The sequence below is a fragment of the Ruditapes philippinarum genome, unplaced genomic scaffold, assembly GCF_026571515.1.
Source record: "Ruditapes philippinarum isolate M1 unplaced genomic scaffold, ASM2657151v2 ctg8508_1_1_1_1, whole genome shotgun sequence".
In the NCBI taxonomy this organism is placed as follows: domain Eukaryota; kingdom Metazoa; phylum Mollusca; class Bivalvia; order Venerida; family Veneridae; genus Ruditapes; species Ruditapes philippinarum.
In genome coordinates this window covers 1-12,922 of record NW_026864072.1, presented here as the reverse complement: position 1 = coordinate 12,922, position 12,922 = coordinate 1, and the positions used below count along the sequence as shown (strand labels likewise).

The 12,922-nt window shown below is 30.5% G+C and overlaps 1 protein-coding gene across 1 annotated transcript; it reads right to left on the bottom strand.

Moving 5' to 3' along the window:
* Window positions 1–9,649: 9,649 nt before the first annotated feature.
* LOC132724336 (solute carrier family 22 member 21-like) lies at window positions 9,650–12,878 on the bottom strand (the record flags this gene model as incomplete). Its single annotated transcript, XM_060709175.1, has 5 exons — window positions 9,650–9,873; window positions 11,099–11,171; window positions 11,524–11,641; window positions 11,984–12,066; window positions 12,744–12,878. Coding segments are annotated over 5 exons (580 nt in total), but the record flags the coding sequence as incomplete, so codon positions are not given.
* Window positions 12,879–12,922: the final 44 nt, after the last annotated feature.

Below are 12,922 nucleotides of genomic sequence, written 5' to 3'. Positions count from 1 at the left end.
CGTATAACTATTGTACTAATATTACATAAAGAGGTCTGTTACAGTTATTATATCCTTTTAGATAAAGAGAAGCTATACTTTTCATGCCACATTAATCTTTTATATTAGATAGACGTATAATGTCTAGAGATATCGTGGTTCTCGCTCTACCGTAGGAAGCTAGTATAAGTTGGATCGGTCTGCGTTTGATCCATATAAAGACGCGCATATATTGTATATATTAGCATACATTTCTAATTATTATTTGTTAAGCAGGATTATTCTCGCTAATTATTATTATTATTATCATTAATTAATTATTAGTATATTATATTTCTGGTATTAGCCGGTATGATTACCATTTAAAAGGATATAGAGTAAATTAAAGATACTTAATCGTATATTCTGAAATATTTATCAAACATATAATGCATCTATACCTCCGTAATCACATTAATAAATTATTTGGGCACGATATATGTTGAGGTTAATGAGTACTAATCATAGCCATGTTGCTTTTTCCAATATATGTTAGCAATAGATTAATTATGACTTACTTAGTTATTGTATTTGATTTGATAATACGATCAACTATTTGTAAAATCTTAATGTGCTAGTTTAAATATTGCCATATAGATAGATTAGAATAGCAGGATCAATTTAATTACCAATATAAATTGTATTATTACACAACAAGTACACAAAAATAATGAAAAAAATGATCGACCTTACTTAAAGGTATTACATATCAGGGTCATATGACCTATTCTTAACGGGTCGTTGAGTTCTACCTCCATACGCATATACTATTACCGTTGTTCTCGCTAAGTGAGGTAGTGATTGGAGACTAGGTTTAGTCGTTTGCGCATAGACGATTAGTATGTCGCAGATATAAGTTCTATTTGTGATTAGAAGGTGAGTAGGTTGACCTTGCTCGCACCGTACCTCATATCGATTCTAGATAGAAAGATATATCGTTTAGAGAGATATGGTGAAATGCTGTAAGCACATAGGCTTATAGGTGTATACGAAGAGAATAAGATCAGCATATGGCTAACGAAGAGTGAATAGCATACAAAATTCTACCTCTATCTTAATAATACGACCGAGAGAATAGTAAGACGTTATCTGGATGTAATATTGAAGTCATAAACAAATAGGGATACTCAAAACTGAAGTAACCGAGTGGGTATTAGTAGTAGATGTGTACATCAAATGCACGTAATCGCGTTTTTATGAGAAAATCATAGATAGAGAAATAGAAATACTAGAAAAAAATATAAATCCAACAAACAAAATAAAAAACAAAAACAAACGAGAAAACAAATGACACAAATCATCATTTCAATATATTATCTCGAGTTTTTCACCATATGCGACTGAAGACAGATACACGACACTATATTTATATAGAAGTATACATATAATATAATTCGAAAAAGCAAGCTTAATAAGACTTTATAATTCGAGAGATATATAAATTCCGATGTAAAAAGCCATTTTTCATAATTTGGCGCTATCTTGGTGGCCACTTGGATTCTGCCAAACGTACCACAATATAGATTCTGCATCGCTCTCACACCTAGACGATTACTTTATGAAAGTATAAAAGTCTCTAAATATTGATCAGCTATCAGTGGCATATAATCCTTAACATTTGTCTCGCATGGAAACATTTTCTTTATAGCCACACCAAAGTAGTACAGTGGAACTTGTTACTAATGGGATAACAGTGTGTAACTTTCGTTTTTGTTGAGAAAATCTGTTTATCATCAATAAAATAATTACATGATATTAAAATACTTGAAATATAACACGATATCACTGATAACAACGCACACGAAAATAGATTAAAATAGAATTTGTTCATTAAACAATAATGATTTACTAATAGACAGTTTGCAAAGAATCTGTGATGGCTGAACACCTATCTTTTTTTTCAATATACAGCAGAGTGAAAATGTTAGCGAATCATTCGCAGCAAGATTCATTTTTGTTCTTGCTGTATGGATATATATAGTACGACTAGTATTATTATATTTTTTATACAATTAAACACTCACAATATATTTTGTAGAACATGATCTCAGAGAAGACACGACACGTAGCGTTGTCTATAATATGTAAGAAACTTGCATAATGATCACAGTGCATTTACAGAGAATGGAACAGTCAGCAACATGCTAGAAAGCATTTAATAGATCAATAGGAGTATATCATTCAGATGATAAGCAGATATAATAGAATAAAATTACGATTATATATAAATGCTTTAATATATATATATTTGTACGATATCAACTAAGATTTAATTAGGAATAATGAATGTGATGGATATGTATGTGTGCTGGTTAATATAAAAAAATTATTTGGACATATCTCTAAAGGTGTACCTGACGATGTCATTTTTCTTCTGAATAGAATTAATAATTCTTCGTTATATAGAGAATTGTTCGTGTTATTAAGACATTATTATTCTGTACTCTGGAATGCAAGTCATTGGGAGTGCAGTTCGAATGTTTAGGCGATTCTGATATGCTTTTCTCGCGAGCACAATCGGACGAGATCGAGAGATTTAGGAGTGTTAAACTCAACTTCGTATAAGTGTATCCTGCGGAAACATCGAATATATACTACTTGGAGTAGAAGATACCTTTAATTAATACTGAAATTAACATTTATATTTTATCATATTATATATTATATTGACGCCCCCGCCCTTGATGTCATAATGATTAAGAACTCTTATCTAATTTATGACTCTTTGTCTTTCTATCTTGAAATTATCATTGGAGCAGTAACTCAAGTCACTTTACGCATAATTGTTACTGATATTTTCTAAGAACGTTGGAGATCTTCATAATTAAAGACGAATAATGTCGCGGCGCCTTCAATTAATTAATTAAAGCAATTCAGTTTCATATTGATGTTTTCATAAATAATATATAATGTAAGTAATAAGATTAATAAGTTCTTCATCAAGATATATTTCAGTTGTACCAGCGGGTACACCTTTACCGGAAGTGGGTGTAACACGTCACAATCTCGGTCTCGTCTGTCTCGCGAGAATGACAGAACGCCAAAATGGCGGCGCCCATGAACTTATTTCTCAAGTAAAAAATAGTGTCTTAAAACACGAATTTCTCACTTATAGGATTGATTTCAACAGAAAAACTGTCATGGTACCTCTTTTTAAATGATGAATATTTTTATTAGACAGACATCAATCCATCCATTCCTATTCCTTTAATTATATTTTATTGATATATAAATATTATTTATATATAAGTAAAATATTTATATCTTGCTACATTGAAAAACCCAAACTATAAACATGTTGATGTTGACGTCATGTAGCAGTAAGTGCCAAAATAAATAACAAAGACATACGCGTTTTTTGTTTGTTTCATAATGATGTTTATTTGTATATAAATATATAATAATTTGAATCATGCACCAAACAAATGTTTCTGGATGATTCGCTAACATTTTCACTCTGCTGTATATTGAAAAAAAAGATAGGTGTTTCAGCCATCACAGATTCTTTGTAATTCTTTGTAAATTATAACAATTCTTTTATCGAAGATGAATTCCATGTATTTTTATCCATGTATTTTTATTTGTAACAGATTTTCTCAACAAAAACAAAGTTACATATCTCCATGTAGTACAGTCCCTGGGGACCTTTTGTGTGCAAAAAAGGTCCATGGATAAATGTTATACCAATGTAAAGCTAAATGTTAGAAGTTTACAAAAATTTTGGGTAGACATGTCAAATAATGGTACGTTTTGAGAAATCCAAGATGGCCACCAAGATAGCCGCCAAATTATTGAAAAATGGCTTACACTCAATTTATATGGTAAAATTAGTTCTTTTTGTATTTATTTTTGTATAAATGATGTAAGAACTTCACATCCTATTGGAACAATATGAAAATGGAGGCATTTCCATTATTTTTTCATATACACACTAGAATCAAAACCGATATGCATATTTAGCTATGTCTACAATACACGTTGTTATCCTATTTGTTGCATAACGATGTTTGTTTGTACTGCTTGGCTTAGCTTTAAAAATAAATGTTTTGTATCATGCACTGGTTAGTCATGCCTGACTATATTATCATGCCTATTTATAGCGCACATTCGCTATTCCTTAACATCAATATCAACATATTGGAGGGATGTCACAAAGGCATACTACTCGTAATTAAAAAAAATATCGCATAAATCTTCTACAAACTGAACCATTCCATATCTATTTTGCAATTCAACGGAATATTAGCGTAGAGGTAGACTCAACGACCCGTAAGTGTATAGACCCTGGATTGAATCCTTAAGAAGTCATTAATTTTTTTTTATTTTTGTTTGGTTTTCAATATATTGTAATTAAATTGATCTTCATATACACTAGGCAATTTTAGAACATTAAGTTTTACAAAGTTGAAGTTACAGTCATCATACTAGTAGTCAATAATTAATCTGCTAAATTATTGAATAAATAGCAATGGAAGATAGTAGATATACTCATACAAATGTGCCAAATATGTTCATATATGGTAAATGACTGTTAAAAATTCAAATACATTTATTTTATTTTACCTAACCTTTTAATGGTTAACTTTCAGGTATAATAATAATAATAATAATAATAATAATGATAATAATAATAATAATACTAATAATAGTAATAATAAAAAGATAGATATAAAAATGCCTTTTTATGGATTCGAACCAGGGTCTCTACACTCACGTAGACAACACTCTACTTTTACGCTGTGAAAAATTTAAATGATGAAAAGTATGCTTTTTTCTAAAAGAATTAACGACAACCCTATGTATTAGAATTAATGTTAACAGATAATGAAAGGAACAGCGAAGTTGAGCAAACGTTTTTCAGTAGGACAAAAGGTTCAATATTTTGTTTGCTATTTTTCAATATTACAATTCCGTTGCTGCTGTATAAAAAACAACACACATTCTCTTGGTTTAAACATATTTATTCCTAAATGTATATATAATGTACACACAAATAATCAACAAACCAAATGCTTTACATAATTGAAAAAAGGATGAGATGTAGAACGAAAAACGAGTCTTATAAAAATCTACTCATTTAAACATTCGGTTACTTCAATTAAGACACTATATTTAAACGGCTAAAAAGCATACCATAGTATCTATCATATAAATAGACACATATTTTAACATCTAACACACCAAAGTTGAAGGTCATTTGATATCAGTATCTTTCCCTCCAAGGGGCATTACGTCCACTTCCTGTTGGTGTATTTTGTCGTTTAAATTTGAATCTCGCGTTTCCGGTAAAAACTGTTGTGAGACAAGACACAATACTGCGATTCCACCACAAACGAAGAACAACAATCCTGGTACATACATGTTCTTCATGAAAACAAAAAACCCACAGAGATATATTCAGAAAAATTATATTGGAGATAGATGAGAAATATGTTATGTTGAAAATAAAGTTTGTTAGAAAAGAAATGGAATGGAATATTATATTTACCGAAATTGAATAAACATGCCGTCATATTGCTGACTAGATGAAGTCAAAAAATCTTTAGAGATATCTGTCCGCGCCTTAAAGATTAACAGAAGGTCACCTGGGAAGTTTTAATCTATTAACCCTTGAACGTTCCAATCGTTGAAAATATTTATAAAATATTTAGGTAAAAGAAACTCTTTGCATCAACGAAATACATATTTGATGCTTATGGAGAGAATTAGAAGTCTTAATATATTTTTGTACAATACAAATCTGTGCTTAATTATACAAACTTTTTATTTTTTTGTTATTTTTCTTGATATAGCAAAACAAAACAATGTTTTCAATAAGCTTTTTTTTTCAGTGAATATAATGAAAGAGAGCTTGGGATTTGACATGATTTACGTAAAAAATGATGAGTTGACGTGATCAACAAAATGTAACCCAAAATGCCAATATCCTGTAGTTGTAACAATATTATCAGTAACATTAAATAAAAGAGGAAATGACGAAGTAAAAGAAGAAATGACCTTTATTTGATGTTGTTACCAAGTAAACAAACTGTGGTCATAGAATTGCACCAAAGCGGGCAATGACACCAATATTTCTGAAACAATTGCAAGTGCATTTATTGACAAATCACATAACACTGAAATATGCTTCATTATGAAAGTGATATTTTCCAGTCACCCCCGAAGCAATAGACATGTTTTAAAATAAAACGTCAGCTACTTGTAACAACAGCAAAACGTTATATTTTGAACGATTTCTTTGTGAATATTGATAAAAAGATCCCTCTGAACGAAAGGAAACAACATATTCTTTTTGAAAATTGCTGACCTGGTTTGATCCAGTATTGTTAATATTTAGGAATTTATCAATGTAATAACTCTTTTATTACTTCCTATACTTTTTGAAGACAGGCATTGAATAAAACACACCTTATAACAGTAGGGTAAACTTCTATTGTCATTGTCTGAACTGGTCCCCAAGCCATGTTGATGGTCATACTTGCTATGATAGCAAACATATTTGTAAGCAGGATACGATATTGGTAGCGATATATAAAAATTAGTCTAATCTCATACAATTATGTCTATCTGACACATATAGAAGTTAATGGCTAAATAAAGTTTTTTTTGTACATATTTAGTTATTTTATTCTTAATGAATAAAGGGCGTATTTTATAAAATGCCATAAAATTTTATTCCATGTCATAAAGCACATAAGTATAAAGTTTCCCGTAAAACATATCTGGGTGGTGCAACCGCCACAAAGTGATAAGTCCTGGAAAGGGGTAAGCCCCGACCCCATCCAGAAAGTACTGAATGTGACTAACACGGCTTAAGTTATAGAAGGAAAAATCGATATGAAGGCACCACACATCACCAACTTTTAAAATCGTACCGAACGTAGAATTTTGCAAAGGCAATTAAGTATAAAATGGTACAAATGGTAACTTAGGGAAGACTTGTGTTAACATAGAGTTGTAACGTAAAAACAAAACAAAACAACTAAAAACCAACAAACAAAATAAAAAAACAAAAACAAACAAACAAACAACAAAACATTAATATCATTTACTTACCGACCGAAAGACATTTTTGAAGTATATTTATCAACAGCTTAAGCTATTGCGGCCACAAGCCCACCAACTGCGACTCCAAAGAAGCAAAATATAGCTGCAATCCTTTGTCCAAATCTAAAATTTCAAATATATATAAAATACAGTACTTTTCATACAATATATTTTGAAAAACGAACATTACACACGAAATGATTACAAAATTCTAACAATATGTTCGTCTGTTCTTTTGTTCCTTCCATATGATTTTAGCGACAGCTTTTACAATATTTTGCTGTTTTGGGCAAGGGTATCTAGAAGACTGTAGACAGACTGATTAGAGAGGCAACAGTGAAACAAAACAAAAAATGAAATAGCAACGCTATTTTATGGTACTGTATTAATTAAATGTTGTGAAATTGGAACCAATGTGTCATTTTAAACTTTCATAATTTGTCTTACTTTGTTAAATTACATCTGACAAAGCTTTAATGAATTTGATGTTATAATGCTTTTCAAATGATGAGTAGATAAATATTTTGGAAAACATAAATACAGAAGAATCTATACGAGTTAATTATTTATATTAAAATATGTATCCTTATCATCAAGACATGGTGGTTATGCCAGGCTTTGATGATAATGATAGACTCTAAATATAGAAAATAGCGTAAATGTTTTCTACTTTTATCTTTTACTTAGATTATCATTGAGCGTAATCAAAAGAAAAAAACAGAAATACTTACGCTTTGTTCACTATTTTCTAGACTTGGAGACTGTTATAATCATCATAGCCTGGCATTATCATCATGCCCTGAATACATACCGTGTTGATGAATTGAAATAACGCGAAATGACGTCTCTTCCAAAGCTTCACTTTCCACAACAGTCGATGCTATTTTAGAAATTGTTAGTCATCTCCAGGAACAAGAAATCCGTGTATACTTGTGTACAATTTGTCCAAGATCTGACGTAGACGTCGCGCATTTAAATGATGAAATCCGTGCGATTGAACGTCAACCATTGCGAGATCGAGATGGAGGGCTCGTTAAACTGTTCTTTCACCGTGAGAGGATTCACCTTAATTGAACTAAGTCTAGAAAACTGGTATAGGCAATAAATCAAATGCTTAACATCATTGGTTTATGAGACGCATCAGTCTACACGTGCAACCAGAACACCAATATGGGAGTCGGACAGGCATATGGGTTGCTGCCATCAGCACTACTGACAACTGTGGTCGTAATAAACGCGTGACGGCTTAGAGCAGACTAACAAACGGTGTAATAAATGGCAGACGACTTGATTATGGACGGAATCAACCCCCTGGCCGACGAGATGGCAAGACATATACACTATTCACATGGACATTTTTGACAGGCACTCAAATGACAATATAAAGCACAGAAATTAGGTTTTGTTTTATAATTAGTCTGCTTAATGGCCGTAATTCATACAAATGTAAATGTTTTTATGAAAATAACTTGCAACATTTATAAAACAAATTGTATGAGGTTTTAAATATAAGTTACAGCATTAAAATGCATACTAGTCTTTTAAAGTACATTATCTATGTACATCGGTAACAGGAGAACAACGTGATAAAGTGATATCAACGATATTCTATATCTATAGATACTGGCATTTATAAGTGTTGTAACTGTTATACATGTAACTGCTTTCAAACTTGTATCCTTAAAATCCATATAAAACGAGTTTTGTTGATGATTTATTTTTCAATACTTTTAATACCGTTTGTACAAAGATTACTTCTTCGTTTAGAATATAATGATACTTGCTTTATCTAAATCTATTGGAAATGGAAATGAAATTATAAATCAACCTTATATCAGCACTTTGGACTGTTGTTCTAAGAGCTTGCGTTTTGCGTTTACTTTAAAATGTTTTTTAATAATGGTATTCTGTATTAGTTTTTTTGACTGTGTTAATTTTGTTAGTTTTTTACTTTGTAAATTGCAGATCAAAATGATGCACTGAAGAAAGTGTTATGTTTAATGATAGTTATTGATAAAATGAATCATATGAATGTTAAGTATGTGTGTTAAAGTGTATGTTAAAATTGCGATTACCATTTAATCATTTCTTTTACATGTTATATTTTCTTCGATTGATATGTGTTATTTTATGGTTTTTTTATTTTCAGACGGCCACATTGTAAATAAGATGTTACAATCTGTATATATCTTAGTGTGTAACTTTCTGTAAATAAAGTTATTAATTACTATCATTATGATTACTATAATTATTATTATTATTATTAAATAATAATAATATTATTATTATTATTATTATTATAGTAAAATTCACTTGCTGCTAAAGAAAAAAAAAACACACTCTCTTGTTTTCAAACGTATATATGTAATGTACACACAAATATTCAACAAATAAAATATTTTACATAATGCAATAGGATGAAAACGAAAGACGAGTCTTATAGAAATATTCTCCTTTAAACATTCACTTATTTTAATTAAGACACTTTATTCAAATGGCTGTAAAGCAAACCATAGTGTCTATATATATAGTGATAGATATTTTGGTTTGCTTTATACAGCCATTTAAATATATAGTGTCTTAATTTAAGTAAGAGAATGCTTATATATACATATTTTTACACACCAAAGTTGAAAGTCATTTAATATCAGTATCTTTCTCTCCGAGGGGCATTACGTCCACTTCCTGTTTGTGTAGTTTGTCGTTTAAATTTGAATCTCGCGTTTCCGGTAAAAACTGTTGTGAGACAAGACACAATACCGCTATTCCACCACAAACGAAGAACAACAATCCTGGCACATACATGTTCTTCATGAAAACAGATAAACCAACAGTGATATATTCAGAAAAATTACATTGGAGATAGATTAGAAAGATGTTATGTTGAAAATAAAGTTTGTTAGAAAAGAAATGGGATATTATATTTACTGAAATTGAATAAACATGCCGTCATATTGCTGTGTAGATGAAGTCAAAAAACCTATAGAGATATCTGTCCGCGCCTTAAAGATTAAACAGAAGGTCACCTTGGAAGTCTCGAACTATTAACGCTTGAATCGTTGAAAATATTTATGAAATATTTAGGTTAAAGAATTCTTTGCATCAACGAAATACATATGAGCATTAGAAGTGTAAATATACTTTATACAATACAAATTTGTACTAAATTATACAAACTTTTTCTTTTTTCTTTTTCTAGATACTGGTTGGAGAGTTAACTCTAAAGTTAACACTAAATCACTATTTTCTTTAAATATCTTTTTTTTTCATTTTTGTGAATATTATACATTTTTACCCACCTAAAAAAAAATTGGTTTAAACATTTATAATTATATGCCAATTCCTTTTTTGAAATGTAAACCGGTACTTACTTAAGGTCCTGAATAAGGTAACCGAAACGTGGCCTTTTTAACCCTGGACATTAGATAAAGTCGACAGTGGAGTCGACACTTTAATTTTAACATAAAAGCTAACTTAATTTTTAGAAACAATCATTTATTTTTACATTATATATGCTTTATCTAAGCCTTATTAACAATTTAACAATTTTTAAAGAAATTTTCCCAAGTCAGAACCATGTGTTAAAGACAATTCTAACTCCTGTCTGGAAGTTAAGTAAAAAGAACGTTTTGTGGCTGTTGTTGTGACAAAAATTGTGGTCAACACAAACACATTTAAAAGATTAGCAAATTAAAAAAATCTCATCACAGTCTATTCTTCTCCTGTATTACTAGGTGACCATGTGCTTGTTTTTTGACGATAAATAAAAAAATTAAACCAAGTGTCAGGGTTATCTTTGTGTCGGAGTTATCTCTCTAACCAGTATAGCAAAACAAAACAATGTTTTCAATGAGTGATATTTCATTTTGGTGAAAGAGAGCTTGGGATTTTACATTATTTACGGCAAAAACGACGGGTTGACGTGATCAACAAAATGTAACTTAAAATGCCAATATCCTGTTGTTGTAACAATATTATCAGAAGAGGAAATAACGAAGTGAGAGAGGAAATAACGTTTGTTTGATGTTCTTACCAAGTAAACAAACTGTGGTCCTAGAATTGCACCAAAGCGGGCAATGACACTTAAAGATCCGAAACCGATATTTCTGAAACAATTGCAAGTGCATTTAATGACAAATCACATAACACCGAAATATGCTTCATTATGTAATTAATATTTTCCAGTCATCCCTGAAGCAATAGATGATTTTATATAAGACATGTTTTAAAATAAAACGTCAGCTACTTGTAACAACAGCAAAACGTTATATTTTGAACGATTTCTTTATGAATGTTAATAAAAACGATTCTTCGATAGGAAAGGAAACAAGGAATTCTTTTTTAAAATTTTGACGTAGTTTGATTGAGTCATGTTTATTATTTAGGTATTTATCAAGGAAGTATCATTTTGAATACTTGATATACTTTTTTGAAGGATGGACAGGAAAACCATCATACCTTATAACAGTAGGGTAAACTTCTATTGTCATTGTCTGTATTGGTCCCCAAGCCATGTTGATGGTCATACTTGCTATGATAGCAAACATATTTGTAAGCAGGTCACGATGTGGAGTATCTGATAATGGATATACGTAAAAAATTGCCTTATCTATCATATTTTATGTCTATCTGACACAAAAATTGTATGATATATGTTTTACTGTCAAACACGGCTTAAGTTATAAAAGGAAAAATTGATAAGAAGGCACAACACCTGACCAACTTTTAAAATCGTATCGAACGTAAAATTTGGCAATATCAATTATGCATACAAGGTAAAAAAGGGAAGACTTGTGTTAACATAGTGTTGTAACGTAAAAAAGAAAACAAACAAAAACAAACAAACAAACAAACAACAAAACATTAATTTCATTAACCCCCACCCCCCGAATGAAATACATATTTGAAGTATATTTACCAACAGCTTGAGCTATCCCGGCCACAAGCCCACCAACTGCGACACCCAAAAAGCAAATCATAGCTGCAATCCTTCGCCCTAATCTAAAATGTCATATATATCCACAATACAATACTTTTCATACAGGATATTTTGAAAAAACAACGTTTGAATTGGAATGGTGACAAAATTCTAATAATGTTCATTTGTTTTTTTTCTATTGTTAATTTCGGGTTTAGAGTATCTACACTAAGTAAATAGAGAAAAAGAGAAAAAAAAGCAATCTGATTCCTCTTCATATTAATTAAATGTTGTAAAACTGGATGCAATGTGTAATGGTTTGAAATGAAGTATTCATTTGTCAAATTACAACTGACGAAGCTTTAATGAATGTTATGCTATAATGCCTTTCAATCGATGTGTATATAAATATTTTGGAAAACGATAAATACAGTAGAATCTATACGAGTTATTTATTTATATCACAGTATGTATCATTATCATCAAGACATGATGGCAATGCCAGGCTCTGGTGATAATAAAAGACTTTAAATCTTTAAAAATAGCGTAAATATTGTCTACGTGTATCTTTTACAAAGATTGAAATTGACATGATTTAAAGAAAAAAAAAGTAGAAATACTTACGCCTTTTCACTATTTACTTCGAGACTGTTATAATAACCAGAGCCTGGCCCTGATGATCTGGATACATGTACATACCGCTTTGATGATTTGAAATAAAGCCACCTATGTGTGGCATATTTACGACAATAGATCTTACCTATTCGTCAAATAGACCGTGATTATTTTTGCAGGTATGCTGACGACACTGAACAAGAACAAATTTAGGTAGATATTTCCTGCTAATGCTTGGATACCGAAACTTATACCATAGAATACCAGGCCAAGAGCAAACCTACATAGAGAAAGAATATTTTTTGCAAAACAATTCATTGAAAG